At 42.9% G+C, this 22,079-nt stretch overlaps 1 protein-coding gene across 1 annotated transcript in view; it reads right to left on the reverse strand.

Annotated features, from left to right (window-relative positions):
• Positions 1-7,701, reverse strand: part of LOC107387210 (GDNF family receptor alpha-4) — a 45,521-nt gene extending 37,820 nt beyond the window's left edge. Inside the window, exon 1 of the mRNA XM_015962082.3 lies at positions 7,528-7,701. Within this exon, the coding sequence (XP_015817568.3) occupies positions 7,528-7,567 (40 nt within the window). The 5' untranslated portion in view covers positions 7,568-7,701. The remainder of the gene's footprint in view (positions 1-7,527) is intronic.
• Between the last annotated feature and the right edge of the window lie 14,378 nt (positions 7,702-22,079).

The raw sequence follows: 22,079 nt of genomic DNA on the forward strand, positions 1-22,079 counted from the left end.
GTTCTTCCACAATTGACTGTTGATAAATCCCACTGGTGCGTACCCTGGTGCCTGTTCACAGTCATTTACATAAAGAAACGCCCTCAATTAACCATATTTATTCACATCACATGCTCAGCTCATGAGGTGAATCCCTGCGTTCCTCCTGTAAAAAACATTAAAAAACTTTATTGACAGTGAGATCGAGGCACTGGCTGCCAAAGTGAGGAGAAACCAACAAGTTGCAGGGATTGTAAACACAGTGTGGACAGAGGAGAGGTTCATGTCGGGAATAAAGAAAAACATGGTTCAACATAAAATTGAATGTTAAAAACGTAGCATAATGGACTGACTGTTCCATTCTTTTTTCATTTAGAGTTTACATTTAAGGAGTTGTATGCATGTTCTGGTTGGAGTTAGTTTTAGTCTTGTTTGGAAATCTTTGTTGTCTCAGTTTGGTTACCTTGACAACAAGTGTATGCTCGGGGAGCAAAGGAGGTTCTGGTGGTTCTCGTAGTTGTCTATAATAGAAAATGAACTGGAATCAGATTTGTGTGATACCAAGTCACAGCATAGCTCCTAAAGGATCTCCTTCAGGAATCAGATCAGTGCACGCATGAAGGACGTGTTCTTTCCAGAGTGCACACTCTGCCAAATCCTCCAATATCACCAGACCAGCCATGCTACTACAATATCAAATCGTCACTGGTCACTTGTGTCTTTTATAGTTTCTAACACTTGATCTGCAATAACGCTGTCTCTCCACAGACATAATTATTTATTAGGTAAAATAATTTGTAGATGAGACTTTCAGTATTGCAGTTCCCCCGTTCCACCACTAGATGCATGGTGTGGGCTTTACTGATTTGTAGGAGCATTTACACGCACAAGTACAAAATGATGAATACCATACAATTCATAATTTAGTTCCTACATGCAACATACACACAGATCTGTGTGTAAGTATGGTTGATAAATGAGGCCTGAGACCTACTCAACCCTGGTCCTGATTCTCTGATAGATTCTTCTTATCAGTAGGTCTCCGAGTTCTTTAGAATCCTGTAAATCCTCCACAGATTGAGTTAGTACAGGAAACACAAAGCAGTTTCACATCTGGGCCAGCACGGACCGAGCTGTGTGGCGTCGATCCGAGTTCTGCACCGGTAGGGTTCGTTCACACACACTTCTGAGGAACGGGAACATCTCTGAGTACATGGGCAGGGGAAAAGACGCGTGGAAAAGTCTGTGGTGTCTGGTTAGTAGTTCTCTCTCTCTCTCTCTCTCTCTCTCTCTCTCTCTCTCTCTCTCTCTCTCTCTCTCTCTCTCCCTCTCTCTCTCTCTCTCTCTCTCTCTCTCTCTCTCTCTCTCTCTGTGTGTGTGTGTGTGTGTGTGTGTGTGTGTGCTCCTCACAGCAGTGAGAAAGAGAGACAGAGAGCTGCTGCAGCTTCAGTCAGGGGCGATGTTTACTTCTCAGTATCCAGAATGATGAATGAATCACGCGTGTGATTCTATCTGCCAATCGGAGGCTCCCCCTAATCATTAGGGACTGGCCAATCAAATGGTAGTGGGTGTGTTGGACCAGTTCAGCCCCTAGCAGACCACCTTGGTAAGTGGGCTGAAAAACCGACTGCTTGAGCACAGAAAAATACAAGGCCGCCTAGATGTGAACACTTTAAACCAGCAGTACTCAACAGGTGCTTTCACTTTTCACCTCAGACCAGCCGACCTCAGATCTAGATACACGCAACAAATGATTACTGCTCTTCTAGGTTTTACAGCTACCAGTCTCCTCGAGACCACGGTTCTAGACTATAAGATGAAACTCTACTCAGCTTCCTGCTTGCACTCATTCTTCACAGTTTACCCACCTGCCTGAGTCTGCTGATTGGTTGGCTGTTAAGCATCAGTGGAGAACCCTGGAAACCACCTTGAGAGGGTAAATTTACCTAATGTTGTTTAGCTGGTTGTCCTGAACCTCCCCGCCCCATCCTCTCTGAAGACAATCAAACCGTCTTTAGTCCCATCAGGCCACGGACCACTACACTCTGGTTGTGTTTCAGCTCTACTATTTGTTCCTTCAGTGTATTGCTCTGATGCCTTTCACTATTTTTGTGCTTTAAAGTAAATATGATCATTTTGAAAGGAATACGAACACACCTACTAAACAGATCACAGGTCCGATAGATGGACAGAACAGAAACCATCAGCTGGGTCCTTTCAAAAGGATTATTGATTCTCTTCTGTGATTTAAGAGCAGGGTTCACACCGTGACTGCACTTTGTTTATTTATCAGCTCACAGAAACACAGAATATCTCCTTGTTCTTCACCAGTGATCAGCATCGATGGCGTATGGATCCGTAAAACCATGAGATGACTTCATGGCCCCGCAGAGGGGACGGGACCTTCCTGCTTTGGTCTCAGCTGTGTTTAATTTGATACCAACTTTTGCTTTTTTCTTGCATTATCTTCTGTTTGTTTTATTCTCTGGTTTCATCCACCACACTGTCCTCTATCATGCTGTAGATGTTGTAGCGTACCACATGGCCAAGTATTTCATCCAAAATGACCAGAAGTTAACTTTTAACTTACAGATCACTCTGACACCGAGGTGCCGATATGAAGTCCATGAACTTGAGCCAATATTCTTGTCTTATCCTGCGTACATCACGAGTCCTCAAGGCTGCAAGACGCAGGACTTCTTATCTATCATCTTTGCATAAGGCTCGTCTTCCCTGGCTCATAAATGACTTTAGAATTTCATATGTGCTAAATAATCATATTTTGTGGACAATATGTTTAAATCCAAAGTGTTTTAATAATGTGTTCAATAATCTACATTAACTAAGAACATAAGTTAATATTAAATCAAATATTCAAAGACCAATCAGATTGATAATTCATATTTATATGGAATATCACATTTTAATGATCATTTACTAAGTGTAGCTACATCCATGACGTTACAGTGTTAATGAGTAACGAGTCATTATTTGGAGGCTTCAGCTGACTGAAACATCCCCGTGAACCGAGCTGCCAGCGGTGGACAACAGTTACGCCCCAGAGGACTTATGCCAGTAAGGTTCCTCTGTGAGGAAATCTAACATGCAGCTCTAGGTCTAGCCACAGATCTGAGGTATCTCTGTCACATCTGTCATGATAATAGCAGATGGTCACAAGGTCAAGCCTTGGCTGACCTTATATCAGCCCACACTTTCACTACAGTAGGCAGACGTACCTTCAGGGATGGCTGACTCGGGGCTGAAGGAATGGAAACACACACACACCATCTGCTTTCACTGTGTTAGAGTTCGAAATCCTGGTTATCAACAACCACACAGGAGACCCCTTTGAGGAAAAATGCAGTGCACGTGCGCGCACACACACACACACACACACACACACCTGACCGGATGAAACCAGGTGGATGAGGTCCACATAAGTTGTTCATTTCTCATTAAATCCAACAGAAGAAGGAAGATGGATTTCCTTGTTCCTTTCACCAAGTTCATTCATCTTCTTCAGCTCTAATCCTGCACGCCCCCACCACACCCAGACACATCACACCCGGGATGATTGTAACGCTTTCTGAATCCAAGCAGCTTTTTATTTTCAGGCCTCATTGTTCTTAATAGATGTCACCATTGGTAACAGAAACCAGTGGAGATGAGACATCCTTCCTCTGTTTCACTCTGCTTACTGTAATGACCCTCGACGTTCAGAGCACTCCCCAACACCACCACAATGTCACGTTGCGAGCCAGGAGGAGGTTAGGACCTAAGATGCAGAAAATCCAGAACGACACAAGGCAGGTAGAAAAAACGTAAAATCCTTTATTTAAGGAATAAATGTCCACAAAACCAAAAAGCATCCAAAGCACAAAAACCTAGAGACCAAGAGAAACCTAATACCTAAAGACCTAGAAGCATAAATCCTAGAGACCAAGAGGGGGGAACGTGACCAACGCTGACACAACATCAATGGACCGACAGCATACTGAGACGCAGACAGGGTTATATACACAGGGGCTGGGTGATTAAGGGAATTGGACACAGGTGAGACTAATAACAGAGAGGAGGAGCAGAGCGGAGCAGGGGAGGAAACCAGACCTAACTGGGGAAGGAAGCAAAAATGAACCAAAGGAGATACTGACTAAATAATCCAAACATGACGGAAACCTAATGATTAGTGGGGTGACTAAGGGAAATGTGAGGGAGACCTAGAGAAAACCTGGAGGGTGCGGGGGACCACAGGGATACAGAAACCTAAGGGGAACACCTAAGGAGAAAACCTGGAGTGGGCTGGGGAACACAAGGAGGCACATAAGGGGAGCCTAGAGAGGGATGGAGAACACAATGGGACACATGAGGGGGATGCAACTACCTCCCAGCTTTGGAATCAGCAGTAAAGGGCGTGTAAAACAGCCTCTACTTCATGGCACATTGAGGTGTGTGTGTGTGTGTGTGTGTGTGTGTGTGTGTGTGTGTGTGTGTGTGTGTGTGTGTGTGTGTGTGTGTGTGTGTGTGTGTGTGTGTGTGTGTGTGTGCGTGCACGCGATCAGGCTTTTATCAGCGATGACATCTGGACCTGACTGAACTCATTTCTGTAGAAAGTAGACCAAGTGTAGATCAGGGTCTCCAAGGTTACCACAGACTACCTGGAGGATTTAAGACATCCCCAATGGTAACGATGAAGGTCTCCAGCTTCACAGAAGAACAAATCAAACGTGTGGAGCTGAGGAAGCAACATCCTCAGTAGTCCATGGCTCCAAACACACACACACACGTCTTGGCACAGTGGGGGATACAATCTAAAAAGTAAAAGTCTACATTACATAAAGAGATATTTACTACAAATGTGTCACTATTGCTAAACTGTGTGTGCCTATGCAATCTAAATGATTGACTCATCATTGTCACCAGCTGTCTCTTATTAAATGGTGAATTTCTTCCACCAGACTAACTGATATCACTCTTACAGAGCTGGGAATAGCATCCCTGAACTTAAGCTAAACAACCAATCGTGTGTGGTAGCTAGGGATAACTGGGAATTTTTGGGCCAATCCGCATCACTGAGCTTATTATCTCCCGGGTGCTGCCTGATAGCATCCCCTTTGCAAGAAACAGCTAGCTAGCCTGCTAGACGCTGCTGGATCTACACACACACACACACACACACACACACACACACACACACACACACACACACACACACACACACACCAGCTGCAGAGGTGTAAATAAGTTCTTATAACGTTTGAATGTCTGGTGGAGCTGGGTATTGCGTTTTGACCAGATGATGAAGCCCCAAAGGCAGCTGGAGAATGAAAACACAAGACGGAAGACAAACTACGGTCAAAATGAAATATGAATATGGACGAAAATCAACATTATGCACTGCAGTTGCTCTTAAAGGCTCACACAGCGTCTTGTATATGTACAGTATTTGAATATTACTGTCATCTCATTTATCTGCAAATTTCATGTTTGACTTTATCTGAAAAACTGTTAATTGGAGACGGGGAATAAATGTTTGGTTCAGAATTGACGTTATTTTCCAACTGTTCATTTTAATACTTGTTGAGGACTAAGAATTCTTTCACCAGCCGCCACTGAGGAGGAGGAGCAAATGCACTTTTGTATTTTGAGCAGAAAATGAATAAAACTGTAGTTTGGTATTAAGCATCAGCTGTGTTTGTTAGATCAGTTGCCTGAGTCTCAAATAGAAAACAAAGACAATTAGGAGAAGACAGAAGAGGAGTGACAACACCTTAAAGTTGAGACATTTCAGGTCTAAAGCGGTATCCATCCACACGTTTCTCTTGAGCAGCGTCACTTTTAAAGTATCCATTTCATTCTAGAGACCTCCCATAGGCAGCCTGCTCTGAATGAGCCGTGTCAGGCCTTCTCCGACTCCTAAAAATACACACAAACATGCACACCTGTCTGTGCACCGATAAGACGTCAAACGTCGCAGCTCCAAATGTGTTTGCTCACCGGCGCCGGTTGACTGCACTTCCTCATTGAACGACTTGAACAATTTATTCTGACGCACTGCTGAAAATCCAAGGGGGGGTTTAGATTGAGATTGGGAAAAAAATCAAAATTAGGCCCAACCTAAAAGCCTTGAGAGGGGGCTCCAGAGGCAGACAGACATGGAGATATATGAGCTTGTCACTCAGTGTTACAGCAGCCCTACATGCTGGACAATCATTATCACGATTAATGAACACAGAGGGGGGAGCTGCACCATCAGTTCTGCTACAGATAAAAGCTGCCTGGACCTCCAGCGCTGCAGCAACTAGGTCACGCTAAAACCATAAGTACAATAAAATTGTTATTTTTGCTCTTTCATTCTATCATTGCTAATATTACTGAGTCCAGAGCCCCAAGCTGAACAGATGAAGCACGCCTAGGTCAGCTGCTGGGTCACACGGGGGCTGTCTGATAAATAAGTCGCACTAGGAGTGTGCTGAGAGTGGACGTTGATCTATTATTATTTTTGTTGTTTACCAGTTAATGTTCATTGTCTCTGACACATTATCAAACTCAAACAGACAAACATCACATCAAAGAGCTAAATAAAATATTTTAATTTCCTCTGACCATCCACGGCTCGAGTTCACCCACAAACAGCTAGTTTTGGCTCATCCACCACTCACATCACACCACGTTGATCCGTTCTAACAGAACCCGGCATAAATCATAAAGTAATAAAAAAAAACACATGAAAAATCTAAAATTTAAAAAACCCTGTTAGGAGCCTTCATGTTTCAGTGTCTGTTTCATTAAAAGTCATTTTATCAGAACACAGTAAATATACAAAGTAGGTGTGTGTGTGTGTGTGTGTGTGTGTGTGTGTGTGTGTGTGTGTGTGTGTGTGTGTGTGTGTGTGTGTGTGTGTGTGTGTGTGTGTGTGTGTGTGTGTGTGTTGATGTGGGTGGGGGATTGCTTCTGTGTTCCTCTTATATAAATAATAAAAAATACAATATAAATACTAATATTAATAATAAGATTTTTATAATAACAAATTTAACAATAAAAATAAAAGTATTATTATTACTAACAATAATAATAATAATAATAATAATAGTAGTAAAGGTATTCAAAAAGCACTGATTATAAATGACTACTGACTGAGGCAACCCTGCAGTGTTTAAAATAATAAAAAACTGTTAAAATCATCATTACATAATAAAGTATTGTTATATTGTTTTATTCATTCATGTATCCATGTAGCAGTTATTACTTTATTGCTTATGAGAATTATTTTACCGTGTGTGTGTGTGTGTGTGTGTGTGTGTGTGCGCGCGCGCGCGCGCGCGTAGCAGTAGTTCCCAGCTAAAGGGCGCCGCCTGGCGGCCGCCCGGACCCGCTCCACCATCCCGCTCCGACCTAAGCGGGCTGTGAGAAGTTGCGTCCACCAGAATCTCCGGTCCAGCAAGCAGCGCCTCAGACGGAACCGGTTTAATAATGTTACCGGAAACAGGTGTTAAAGTCTGTTTCTGACTTCCTCTCTCCTCACCTGAGTAAAGCAGCGGGACGCGTTACCTGAACAGAAAAGCAGCAGCACAATCCCGATGGGAAGCATGATTCCTTGACCGGGACTCCCAGCTGGAGGTCAGGATGCAGAAATGTGAGACTTGGTCCCGCAGCTCCGCTGTGCGCCCCGCAGAAAGAGGCGCAGACGCTCCTACATTCACCGCTGCGTCTCGGTCTGCTCTGTCCGCCGTTCACTCTCCGCCTGCGGTGATGAGCTCCGCTCAGTTCTCCACCTCCCGGCTGGAAGGAGACTCTGAGGAGCACGTCGGAGTCGTGCACTCTGGAGAGCGTGTGCGTGCTGCTTGTACCCAAAGCTATAGCTCCAGTCTCACGCCGTCACCGCCAGCAGCTCTGCGCTCCGACCGTTACCACGACCTGGCTCCTCAGGAGACCAGAGCCCACTCATCCTGCGACCATGATGCTGCGAGGGCTGGGAGGACTGGACTTATTAACTGGTGACATCCTCCTCATCCCACCCCACCCCCAGCACGGACTGATCAGCCTCACCTTGTGGAGCAGTCAGTGAAACCAGTCGCTCAGGTCAGCAGTGCTCCTGCATGTCAGACAACAGGATCAACTTTTGTCTCAGTGAATGAGACAAATTCTCTCTCTCTCTCTTTCTCACACACACACACACACACACACACACACACACACCAGCGTCAACTCTGGAGGAGTTGAATTTAGCTCCATTCAGATAACACGTGGTTCCACTCAGAAATAAAACTTAGACATCAGCCAGTACGTTTTCAGTGGTAATATTTTTCAAATGTGACAGACAAATGTGGGTTAATTAAATAAACTCTGTGTATGGAGGTTTGGACCCAATAACAGAACCCCAGGAACGGCAGAAAAACCCCAGTTGTTGTGAAAATTAATAATCTTTTATTTTGGAGGTGCGGAAAAATCCAAAAGGGGTTTAGAAACACAGGAAGTTGACTCAGGAACAGAAGTCACTAGAAACCTCACATGAAATCAAAACTAGGAGCACGGGACGTCTCAACAAAACGCTGACAGGACAATCACAACAGATCAACAGACACTGAGAGACAAGACTGGGGTGTTTCTCAATGTCAAGCCTTGCTTGCGAGGACACTGTCCTTTCTTAGTCAAAGAAAACGGTTAAATGGAACAGACTTACATCAAGTGACCGCGGCTTCTGCGCCAGTCACGTGACACGGGAGGTAATGTTATTCAGGGGCGGCGTTAGGCCCGGCTACTTGGGCTCAAGCCCCGAATGTTTTATGAAAAGCCCCGGATCTAAAATGCGGAAGTAACATGCAGTACCAAAGTCCAACAGAGAGGGAGCAGCTGGCAGTAGTTTGTATACAGCCTGCCTGAGCCTCCACCACTGAAGAAGAAGCCCTTCAGCAGCCTCTTCTACACTCTCTGCCTGAAACGCATGAGTGAAGATGGACATAAGGACGTTTTTTAGACCAAAAGTACAACCACAGAACCCCAGCTTTGATGAGACTAGTGTTGACTCAGGTTTGTGAGTCTTATTTGAAAATATTTGTTGTGCTGCTGGTTTGCCTAAAGTTAGCTTATCAGTAAGTTGATGGAGAAAGAAAGGGAATATTCACTATCATCTCACACTAAACACTAACAGGAACAATACTCTGCCCTGAATATGCTTAATATGTAGCTTCAGATTAAAAATTATGTGGTACAAGACATATATATATATGATGTTGACTAGTGCGTGTCACGTGTGTGTGTGTGTGTGTGTGTGTGTGTGTGTGTGTGTGTGTGTGTGTGTGTGCGCACGTGAGGCCGCGGGCGCATGTGTGTATTAAGCCCCGGATCTTTGTCAGTCCTAAATCCGCCCCGGTTATGTTATACGTATAAGTTTCAATATAAATATATAACGAGCCTTTTACTTTTAAATTGTGTATATATTTGTTAAATTAAATATATAAGTGAGTTACTACCTGCTAGCCACCAAATCTGCAATTACTAAGCAACTAGCCAACCATAGATGACTGCTTGGGATATTAAAAAAAAACATTTCAGATATCAGCCTGATAGCCACAATTACTTGACTTACATTTAAACTTGAAATTTGCCCCCGAAGTTGCTGCTGGCTTCTGATTCGCCATTCTTTTGAAAAGACTGCGGTGTATTCTGGGAAATTTTTGACCAAGGCTAGGCTACAAGACACGGCTAACAGACGGAGAACACACGTCTCGGTAGAACATAAACATTAGAACGCTCCTTGGCGGTTCCTGAAGGCGTATCTCCTAGGCAACCGGAGCGGGACCAAGACATCAAGGCAAGGCTCATTGGCATTGAGAAACATCCAGGGTTTTGTACACAGAGGGGAGTGATCATGGAAACAGGGGGCATGTGTAATCAATTAAAGGCTGAATATGGAACATGGACAGTCTGGCGACATCTAGTGTTTAGAGGTGGTAGCTGCAACAACAGAAAACATTTTCCAGCCGCCGGGGCGTTGGTTCACTGCTGGCACGTTAAGTGACCAGCCAGCACCATGTCCTGTGACAAATTGTACAGGGTAAGGACTAATTTCTAATAATGCGTTTATTTTACAGCAGTATTTACCGTTAGAACATCATGTGGGCTCAAAATCAGCTGCTTGACTTGTCAAGTCCGCCATTTTACACAGTCCCAGCCTCACTTTGTCTAGCGGACTTTTTAGCCCAACAGAGCCCTCTAGTGGCTGGTAGATGTAAACATTAACCCAGTGTCGTACTCAACAAAATTAAAATTAGAATATTTATTTTCTTAAATATAGCTTTTAAAGAAAAAACTGTACATTCATTCTGCCCACCTCTAAACGCCCCATGGAAGTATTATTGTTATATAGCTTTTTTTAAGTGTTCCATATTCCACATTTAACAAAGTGGGGAGGATACACAATAAATCAGAGAAGGAGAACAAATAAACATAAAACCAACAACATACAGAGACCTTAGGACGAAACTAGACGTTTAAGTGAAGTAAATTATTCTAAGAATGACTGAAAGTAAATAAACTTATAAACTAAAGAACAAGAACCAATGAGCTTAATAAACTGGAGGACACTAAAATGATCCTAGATGAAAATTAATTACATAGAATTAAGATGAAACTAGGAGGGGAAATAGAAACTGTAAGAAGTTGGTTGGAATTATCTTTCCAAATGTTCTCCTTTCTGCTCCCTGTGAAGGCAGAGTCATCTTCTTGTTCGGCGCAGTGTTGCTGTAGCTGTTGTAGATTTAGTCGCTGGAGTCTGCTAGTGTGGAGGTGTGTATATAAGGCTAATGACGCTAACATGATAGGTAGTGTTAGTTGATTAGTTACCTGCAGTATTAACAGGAGAGGACGTGTGTTAAAATACACTAGTCTGGAGCGGGTCAAAGCAAGTCATTAACGTTAAGATATCGTGTATTTTGTGCCCAAAGGCTTTTGTATTTTCGTAATGCTTCCTCTGCTTTGCAATTATAGCAAGTTACCCTGTTGTCATGCTTTCTTGTAAAATGTAACCAAACTTTTGAGCATTTGTGCCGCTTAGATGCCGTGTTACCTGCTTCCGTAAGCAACGCAACGTGCGCAGTCACGTCACTCGCGACCACTAGAATTGATAAGGGGAATCGTTTGCAAAAGTGGTGAAAAATTCCTAGAAATTGAAGCAATGGGAAAGCATTGAAAGTTCTAGTCAGGATTCTAAAATGAACTCCAAAGTTAACGGGTAACCAGTGCAGAGACACCAGAATAGGAGTGATGTGTGCTCTTCTGTTTGCTCCAGTTAGAAGCCTCGCTGCAGAGTTCTGGACCAACTGAAGGAGGTCAAGGGCTTTGTTGTGAAAACATGTGAAGAGTGTGTTACAGTAATCTAGACGGGAGGAGATAAAGTCATGGAGAACCCTTTCAGGTTCATGTTTTGACACCAACCATCACAGTGTGGAGATATTTCTTAAGTGATAAAAACACTTTTCAGAGTTTAACTGATAGAAGTTATTTTCTAGCCAGCTAGTTGGAGTCTGACCTTTTACACCGTCACAATAATCATATTTTTCCAGGAACACTACTCAGTCCTTTCAGACCAATGTTTTTGAGTGGCCTTCAACAGACACTGAGTGGTCAAAAACAACACCCAAATCCCTTAAGTTTGACTTGACGGCAGAAGATAAATGACCAAGTTTTTGACTAATCAGAGGAACCATGCTCTCAGGGGTAATAAACAGGCATTCAGTCTTTTTAGAGTTAAACTGAAGGAAGTTGTCTTCTAGCCAGCTGGTGATAGCTGATAAACACTCAGTAATTCAGACAGTTTATAGAAAAAGAGCAGTACAGCTGAGTATCATCTGCATACAGCTGATAAGAGACATTATGAAAATAATCAGTTTTCTGTCCAAGAGGGTGTATGTACAGTAGAAACAACAGTGGACCCAGAACAGAGCCTTGGGGTACCCCGCACAGATCGGTAGAATCTGACATGAGTTGGTGTATACAGACACTGTAACTTCGGTTAGAAAGCTACGATCTAAACCAGTCTAGAACAGTTCCAGAGATCCCCACCGAGTCACCAAGTCTGTTAATTAAGGTTAACAAACGTCGTGACTCTCCAATCTGTTTTTATTTTCTGCAGTGAAGAATGACACACTCGTAAAAAGAAAATGTGTCTCTTCTATGTTTTCACTGAACTGTTGGGACAGCTTACCAATCCTCTACAAGAGCATTTACTGTCATTTTAAACGAAAAACTAAAGAAAAGAAAAGTCTGACTTAGAAACCCAAACAAGCCACAAGTGGCTGTTCCAGCAGCTATAGACAAAGTTTCTAGGCATGTCTGCTTCATACCGGCACAGTTAAGAGACCATTACCACGCAGCAATTTATGACACCCGTTTTTATGTTGTATGGCAGCTTTGTCACAACCAATCAAAACCTTGACCTGAAGGTTGCAAACAGCAGGAAAGTTCAAAGCATTTATTCTCCACAAATATCCAGCTGTCTCACAAGCTTACCAAGGCAAGCCGGTGATTGTAATTACTGCAGTGTGCCTGCTGTTCCTAGGATATTTTATGACTTTAAACCATGAACTGGATGAAGGCTCTTTTGTCTACAAATAACACCAAAGTACTACAATAACTGATGGTCTCTGGTGTGTGCAGTAGGTTTTACTCATGCAAAGAAAAAGTTGACTACTTTTTCTAATTTAATCACACAACTGGAGGGAAGATTTGATGCATTATGTCAAACAACAAAGTCTAAAAATGCTTTGATACTTTCTGACTTGGACTACTACACTAACCCTACACTTGTAATGAATTTAGATATACATTGATGATGAAGTGGAATGAATTTACCCCTTGAGCACAGTCCAGTACCAATTATTAAAGCCTGGTGTGTGTTTAATAAGTGCATTAAGAACAAGAATAATGTATTTGTCCCTCAGTGGGGAAATTGCATTATTGCTACAGCTGAAGGACAGAGGATAGCAGCAGTAGCACACAAATATATCACACAAGAATATAATTGTAAATTAAGATAAGATAAATAGTGCACATAATCACAATAGTAGTAGTACTATTGTTGGTGGTGATATTTGTAGTGGAATGCTCCAGATGTGTGTATTCCGCATTAGTAATGACCATTATAGAGTCTAACAGCAGCAGGAAGGAAAGACCTGAAGTATCTCTCCTTCACACAGTGAGGATGGATCAGCCTGTCACTGAAGCTGCTCGCCAGCAGACAGGGCATCATCCTGCAAGAGGTGTCCAGGATGGATCCACCTCTTGTACAGAGTCCAGAGGACAGCCCAGGACAGAGGTGGACTTCTTTATGAGCCTGTCCAGCTTCTTCCTCTCTCTGTCTGTGATGCTGCTGTTTTAACAAACCACACCGTACAGGATTGCCGATGCCTGTACCAAACCTTCACCAGTTGCTGATTGGTGAAGGTTTTTAGAGAAATGTGAGAGAATGACTCTATTATGTATTTTCTTTTTTAAATCTCCATAATACATCTACAGCTACACTAAGTTAGAATGCCTATCAGAGGCATGAAAAAATGTTTAAGCTAATTTGTTTTCCAAATGTGCGTAACTAATGTTTGCATTGCATTTAAAGGAAATTCTACATTTGCACATGTTCTGTCGCCAACCACAGGTGAAGCGGTGGAACCCAAACTCTCATTTACAGACAAAGTAGTCCTTTACATCGGACCTTTTGAGGTGCAGGCCAGGATTACTAGTTGAAAGTACTCCTATGGCTGATGGCTGGATGTTTTTGATGAGTGAGTTATCTGATCCAAATCATTTTTCGTCGTGTCAAGTTTGCCTGATTTGAGCACGTTTATGAACGTGTTCACAGGTCTGCTTTTTACTGAAAGTCAGCGGATGGGGGGGGGGGGGGGGGTAAATATAGAATATAGAAGCACATGAATTTACTATCAATGTGTCCATCTTGCTGATTGTTTGTATCAACATGCCGACGACAGCGTAGGAAAATCCAGTTTTAGACATTTTAGGGTTCGGCAGGATGGTGCAAAGGCCCCAGTGTGGTTCGAGGAGAAGAATAAATCCTATAATGGAGAATCAAGTTTAGGCATATTTAATTTTTCAGTAGCACAGCTAATGCTGTAATCTCCTTTTGCCATGTAATGTTAATTGATTATGAGCAAAACATATGAAAGCTGCTCTTGATGAACATAACATCTATGATAGCTTACAGTCAGGTTTTCGTAGAGCTCATTCTACTGAAACAGCTCTTCTTAGGGTCTCTAATGACCTTCTGACTCACAGTGATGCAGGGGACTGTTCTGTTCTGGTTCTGCTGGACCTGACTGCAGCCTTTGACACTGTTGACCATCACCTGCTACTGGAGAGACTGAGAGACTGGGTAGGCCTATCAGGAACTGCTCTGGAGTGGTTCTCCTCTTATCTTTGGGGTTGTAGCATCTTCCTTTTATCATCTAAGATGCTGTGCTAAGGTTGTCTAGACGTGATCTGGAAACAGCTGTGCATTAATTCATGCCTGGACTACTGTAACTAATCGGATTGAGTCGGAGTGTCATAGCTCATCAGCAGCTTGTCCAGAATGCTGCCCGGAGATTTCTGGAGGGCAGGCGGTAGTTTGAACATGCTACATTGGCTACCGGTCTCTTTTAGGATTCATTTTAAAGTTCTTTTATTGGCTTTTAAAGCTCTTAATAGTTTGGCTCCAGCATATTTGGCAGACATGCTGCAGTTGTATGTTTCCTCTCAGGCACTCTGTTCAGGAGACCCGTCCTTGCTCGTGGTCCACAGGTCACGAATGGAGATGCGGGGTGACAGAGCTTCTTCAGTGGCAGCTCCAGAACTCTGGAATGAGCTTCCATTACGAACACGATAATCCTCTTCTGTTTCCGTTTTTAAGTCCAAGCTGAAGACCCATTATTAGAAATGGTTTTTAGCTCTGTGGGGTGATTAATAGTGCTGCTGTTTTATTTCCATTCGAAGGCGTTATCTGCTTGTGTAGTTTTATTGATTTTATGGTAGATTTGATGTGTTTTTGCCCGAGATGGGGAATTGTGGCATCAACAAGTCACCTCCATTAGGGCTGCAACAAACGATTATTTGGATAATCGATGAATCGGATGGGGTCTCGACACGATTAATCGATTAATCGGATTACATGGGGAAATTTTTAAAAACTGCTAGGGAAACGTTATTTCTCTCCTTCCTTCACTTTATTTAACACAACATTATTAGAAAACAGTTCAATAGCAGAAAAACAACATGCCATCACCTAAATTGTCTTATAAGGTGTATAGACAGAGACCCTAAGCTACATCTATCTGTGACCTAAAATGCTTGGTCCAAGTTAAACAGCTTAAGGGCAATTCTCATCTGTTTTGTTTGATCTCATCTGTTGACATTTATTTTAAATGTAATTAAACATAGGCTGTGAATTAATCAAAATTGATCACTATTTCCAAAAATGACTGAAAAAATACCAAATAAAACAAAAGTAAATGAATGCCATCCTCCTTGCGATGATGCCCTGGGCAACTGCCATAAAGTCACATCAAGAAATGCTGCTGATCATTCCAATGATCCCAAATAGACTCACATTAGGCCACATGAAAGCAACTGAACCCAAAAATATATTAACCAGTATATAACTGCACTCTCACACAACACGCCTGCAGCAACAGTTAGGACTCCTCCCTCCCTTTTAAAAGCGTTTTTGCTTCTGAGGACATTGTGGTTGTAAAACCACACGCTAGTAGTCTGGCCCCGGTGTGATCAACCAGTTTCTGCGGGAATGTGACCGCGGAACCAGGGCCAGATTAACACTTTGTTGTACCCTGGGCAACAATATTCAAGGGCTCCATCATCACGACCCAAGGATCACCATAATATGGTCACATACAGAATATTTTACTGTAATATGCAGTAAATATACTCAATACTTGAATGCCTGACAACACGTAACCCGCCCAGAGTAACCTTTGACCCACCTCGTGTGGACTGACCAATGAGGAGAGAGTCTTAACTTGAGGCCCTCTCTTCATTGGTCAGTCTGCATGAGACTGACTCTCAACTGACGTTCAAAGTCATAGGCAGCGAAGCGTCTCTGTGCAGCGCAAAAGCCCGGGTGGACAGTTTGTTTAATGTAGGGTGACCATATTTCCATTTCCAAACAAGAGGACAGGGGATCTGTGCCTATGACGTCACACTATGGCAACGCCACACAAACCATGTTGGGACCCATTTTTTGTAAGAACTAAATTAATATCAGATTCTGCCAATTAAAGGGCTCTAAAACAATTCATATGTAAATATTTTGCATATTTAATGCAAAATCTCATTTTTCAGCTTTAGTGCTGCAACAAGGTTTTATTAATAATAAATTATTATACCTTTTGTTTTACTACAGCATCGGTAAGCTTCCTGTGCACAGATTATTAAGGATGCTTGTTTCAGCTGTGAGATTAGACGATAGGATCAATGAAAAAATAAGTTGTCACACACTGGAAACTTTCAGAGAATCCACAAATAGTGGCTTTCAAATGGTTTTGTTACTTTTTGCAAGTTTAGAAAAGCAGCAGATGAGACAGCGTGTCTGATAATTTAGTTTTTCATCTGATAATATTAGAACATGTCAGTAATGTCTGAGGGGCTTTTATAAACACTGTATAACTAACACTACTGGAGAGGGCATGAATTACACAGAGGCTTCTGGGGAGCCCAGTTATGTGTGTGTGTGGGGGGCATTTTGCCTTGGCCCCCAAAATGTCTTGAAACGGCCCTGGGTGTGTGACTGAGTTTTGAAGGTGATCTGAATTGTATCAGACGTATAAATATTACATGTGTATAACTTATTGTTTTTTACTGGTAAAAATGTGTAGTGGAGATAAATCTAACTACATTTTACTTTTCAACACTTTGTTTTGTTTTCTTGTTTTTATTTAACTATTTTCCTGTCTTGTCTGTCTCTCATCTTCCTGCATCTCCTCTTAATTCTCCAGAAAATCTGTTGCCTGGATTCTTACCTTTTCACCTCATCGGTTACTTTTGAGCAGATCAAAGGGATCTCCTGACCGAAAAGCTCAGAGCGCGTTTTCGATGCTGCGTGAGGTGACATCACCGCAGCACAGGTGATGAGCTCCGCAGTAGCAAGCTTCAGGCACAAATAAGACAGAAAGTAGAGAACATGTGCGGACATGAACGATCGTGTGCTAATTATAGTTTTTTGGTTGCGCCACTTTGAGAATGGACGTGCGCTGGAAGCAGCTGCCTGGATCGCTGCGCAACAATGCGGAACCGGTTCGCAGCAGCGCAAGTCTGCCGGCTCTCCCTCGCGCTGATCTGCCGGCTCTCCCTCGCGCTGATCTGCGGCTCTCCCTCGCGCTGATCTGCGGCTCTCCCTCGCGCTGATCTGACTTGCTCTGGTCTGCGCGCAACGGCGGGCGGGAAGGGGGGGCGCTTTTTGGAAGATTTGTGCGACACAACGAATCGATGACGCAATTCGTTGCCAACGCTTTTAGTAATCGATTTTCATCGAATTTATCGATTCGTTGTTGCAGCCCTAACCTCCATGCTGTGTTTTCCTTCAGTTCAGCAACTAAATCAGGTGATTTCTATCAGCACAGTGAGCGAACCCGGTTCAGTTGCTGAGCAGAACAAAGTCGCAGCATGGAGTGGACTTGTTGATGCCACAAGTCCCGTCTCAGGTTTTTGCTAGTGTCTGTGACGCTCTGTGGTGGCATGTTTTTGCCTGTAAAGTGCTATATAAATAAAGTTTGAGTCAAGATGCGAATCAGCAACCCCCGACAGTGGCTAACTGCTGTGTCCGGTGGAACAGCCATGATTCTGGTTGGATACGCTGAACGCAGCTGAAGCTGGAACCAAAATGGACGAGCCTTGCAGAGGAGCAGAGCTCAAAGCCCTTGTGCTCACAGTTTAGTCCAAAAAAAAAATACAGAAAATGATTACAAGTGTCTGAGGCAGCCCCTATAAATGAGGATCACTGACACGTTAGACCCATTCACACCAAACACGGAACGGATGAGGTCCGTCCAGCATTCACACCGGTTACGCTGCTAATCCAGATCCAGAGCTCTGGAAGGTTTTTGCATGGAGTCTAAAACCTGTGCTGCCATGTTTTTGTCGGCTTACGCTTTATTGTTATTGACAGAGATAACGGCTCATCGTTTATAGTTGGAAAAGTTATTTTTCAGGTATATCTTTAAGCCTTTTTGTCAAATTTCTAATCATTTGAAGCTTTTGTGGGAGTAGATTTCTGCGGAGGTTCTGAACACGAGCCGCAATCGATGTGAGCGGCGTTCCGTCTGGAAGCCGTACGGAAACCCGACTGCCTCCGTTCCACATTCGGTGTGAGCGAGGCTTCACGATACAATTCCATTAAAACTAGACGTCTGGGTGAAAGATTAAAAAGTATTAGGATTTTAAAGACGCACCTTGGTATCAAAACAGCGGTCATTCTCGACTGGGGGGGGGTTACTTTTAGGTTTAGGGTGAAGTCATGTAGAGGAGTCCAACTGCTCGTCTCACCAAATTTATGTCATCAGACCAGACGAGGAGAAGAACAATGGCTGTGAGTTTAGCGAACTTCAGAAGGAACATTAAACATGGAAAAAACACCATTAATCATGTGGAAAGTAGCAGCTACGCTGTGGGAGAAGAGATGCTGCTGTGACGTCATAAATGCAACGTCTGATTTGTAGTCATTTATGAATTTTTACGAGCTAAAAAATCTGAAATTACGACAGACGTAGATGACACAGCGTCACCTTTCATTTAAACTGAAGTACAACATGCATGCGATTCACTGCTGCCACTAGAACCGGAACCATTGATGTGGCACTGGGTTTTAGACACTGTGAGGAGTAGACCACAACCTGTAGATGGAAAACATCACCAGAACATAGGGCATGATGGCTGGTGCGTCTGTGGAGAAGGTTGCAGAAATAAGATGGAGCCGAGCCCAGGAGTGCCTAAACATACGAGGTTTATTTACGGTCGTTTAGTTGGGTATTTAGTGATGGATGGACAGAAGAACAAACAGGTAGATGTATTTTAATTATTTGTTATCAGGATGAATAAATAGAGAAAACTCAAACCCAAACTGGAGCACACCGAGTTCTGAGGCTCATCACACACCTGTAGCTACTGTAGCTCTGGTCCTTGGTGAGTGCCTGCTCTTTGCTGCTGTAAGTCATCAACATCCTGAATGACTGTGTTTGTTTTCTGTTTGGGGGGGGGGGCATGAACAGCGTGAGCAAACATGTCCTTTTGAGTCAGAGCTAATATTGACCTTGCAGCACTCGGCAACACGCAGCAGGTCAGATTAAGCACAAAGAGCCAGTGACACCTTATCATCTGGCTGAATTAGCCTCCGTCTGTCAGGTGCATCACCCTCACATCACGGGGGGGTGGGGGTGGGGGGGGGGACATCAGGGGACATCATCATTTATGCTGGTGCTGAACGTGTATGCACCTTTCAAAGGATGTTCTCTTTTCCGATTTTTCTCTAAACCTCGTTAGTAAATAACAGAAAAAGTTTTGGTTTTTATTTTCCTTGCTTGAAGGCGTGAAACACAAAAAACATTTTAATGATTATTTCTGATTGTAACGAGCCACTCTGAGTGTTTAATGCAGGCTGAACATGAGAATAGTCTCCTACACCTATCGCCTGCATTAGCTTCTGATAGAAAATAGACGGTGAAAATCTAGGATTAGAACATCCTGACAGATCTACGTCACACTGTCACTAACATTCATGGACTCACCCATCTTGACTCACGACGGGGAAGGCTGTTGTTGGTTTAGCATCCAGGAAACAGGAAGTAGAACCTAACTGTTAGCATTAGCAACTCCACCACACAGCAGAACTCCTCCAGGCTTGTGTCATTTGTGGAGGTCAGTGGCGGAGCTTGATATGTGCAACATGTGCGGCCGAACAGGGCGGCAGTCTGGAGGGGGCGGCATTTAATTTCCTTTTTTTCTTTTTTTCCTTTTTTTTTCTTCCATCAACCGATACATCAACAAAACATAGAAATCACATGTTCTTCATAATAATAATAGTGATGAGTGATGATAATAATAATATTTCTGTAATAAAAGCACAACAAAGTCATTGTTTGTGTTTATATTGGGATTTTATTGCGCCCCCTTGTGTCCGCCGCGCCTCTGTAGTGCGCTCTATAGCGCCCTTCATCAGGTGGGGGGCGGAGGGATCTCGAGAGTGATGATGGAGGGATACAGGTACCGTTTCACATATCACCACTCACAAACATAATGGAGAAGAAGCGGTCCAAGCCATCTGGTGCCCAATTTCGGAAAAAAAGAAAAGAAGAGGAGGAGAAACGAGGAAAAGATGCAGGTATGCATCTCTTTATTATTTAGTTGGTATTTTTCCTGCCTGTCCCCCAAATTATTGATTAACTAACCTCTCTAATCTGTACGTTTTGCATGGTGCTATGATGATCCCTTCAAATGTCTTTTGCTAGCTTCTTATGTTGCATGTATCAGAACTACTTCCAACCGCTAGCTTTTTCTTTGTCAAATGAGCTTTTATGAAAAGCCAAGAGTGGGAAAACCGAAAGGCTGATAACCAAACGCTATCAAATTAAAATGAGTCTTTGAGAATTTTGCTGAAATACATTGACGGCGGGCGGCAGGTCTCGCGCCGGCGCCATTCGCCTTTCTTTTTGGACTCGGGAAATGAGCTACGTATTATTTATCCCACAAAAAAAGGAGCGGCAGCTGGCCGCTGGAGGTGCCCTGCTAGTAAGATCCCGTTTAAACTGTAAACTGCCATAAAATAAAAACTATAATAGCTAGAGCGGTCTTTTTTTAGCTGAAAGTTGAGACTGTCTCGCCTTTCAGCACTGTACAAGTCGATGATGTCATCGTGTTGCGTTAAGTGTACTGCACAGCACACCGCGGCTATGTTAACTCACAGTGACCTTGAAGCAGCGTGGGAGAGTTGAAGAATTTAACCAGTTAAAATGGATTCATGGATATTTAATCAATAGTTGTGGCTCCTCTGGTCATTTAGTTCTTTGTCTGCCGGAGACATTTGCTGAATAAGGAAATAAAAACTTAAAATGACAAAAAAAAATTAGGGAAAAACACTTGTTTTGTATTTTATCAATTATTAATGATTAATAGATTGTTGGTGTTTTAACTTTTGGCAAAGGAAAACACACAATTTCCAGGCAGCCCCAGTCTGGAGAAGTGATGGTGACATCAGCCGTTAAAAATAAATAATACTCTGAGGTTTTTATGAATAATTTGTACTTTTACTTGAGTATTTCTCTAACACCAGTACTTTTACTTGTAAATGAGTAATATTTTAGCAATGTAACAGTACTTGTACTTGAGTACAGATTTTCAGAATTATTTCCACCACTGCTGAAAACTGTAAATGCTCATTGTAACATGTTAATTGAAATGCTGAAGCAACAGACGTGACATGAAGATTGTATTGTTTGTTTTATGCAACATCAGGAGCCCTACACAGATATTTTGGGATGACATCAGCTGCCACTGAGGAACAGCCATCTACCTCCACTGCTCATACCAGTAGGCCAGTATTTGAACTTGAGGAGGGACAGTCTGCTGGCACCACATCTCCCCAGGAAGATACTGTAGGTGGGTTTTGCACATGTGTGTGTGTGTCCAGCAAACATTTAGCTATAGACATTTAAATAGTATTTTCACAGAATATGGGAATTGTTCCATATAGCAATGTGGTGAGTTATGCTTCCATTTTCTGTCAATAGAGAGACCTACCAGTATATGTGAACTTGATGAGGGACAGCCAGCTGCCACGTCTCCCCAACAAGATATGTCAGGTAAGTTTTGCACAAGTGTGTGTGTGTGTGTGTGTGTCCTGCAAACATTAGAGAAATTTGAATGTCACATATTGTATTTTAATAGAATATGTGAAATGGTCCACATAGCAATGTGTTGAGTTACGCTTCTGTTTTCTGTCAATAGAGAAGCCTGAACGATCAACCAATGAGTCCCATTGAAGGTGATGATGAGCCTCTTTCTTCAGACCCAGCCAAGTGGCCATCACCAATTACCGACAGCATACGCACAAA

The sequence above is a fragment of the Nothobranchius furzeri genome, chromosome 1 (genome assembly GCF_043380555.1).
Source record: "Nothobranchius furzeri strain GRZ-AD chromosome 1, NfurGRZ-RIMD1, whole genome shotgun sequence".
Taxonomy (NCBI): domain Eukaryota; kingdom Metazoa; phylum Chordata; class Actinopteri; order Cyprinodontiformes; family Nothobranchiidae; genus Nothobranchius; species Nothobranchius furzeri.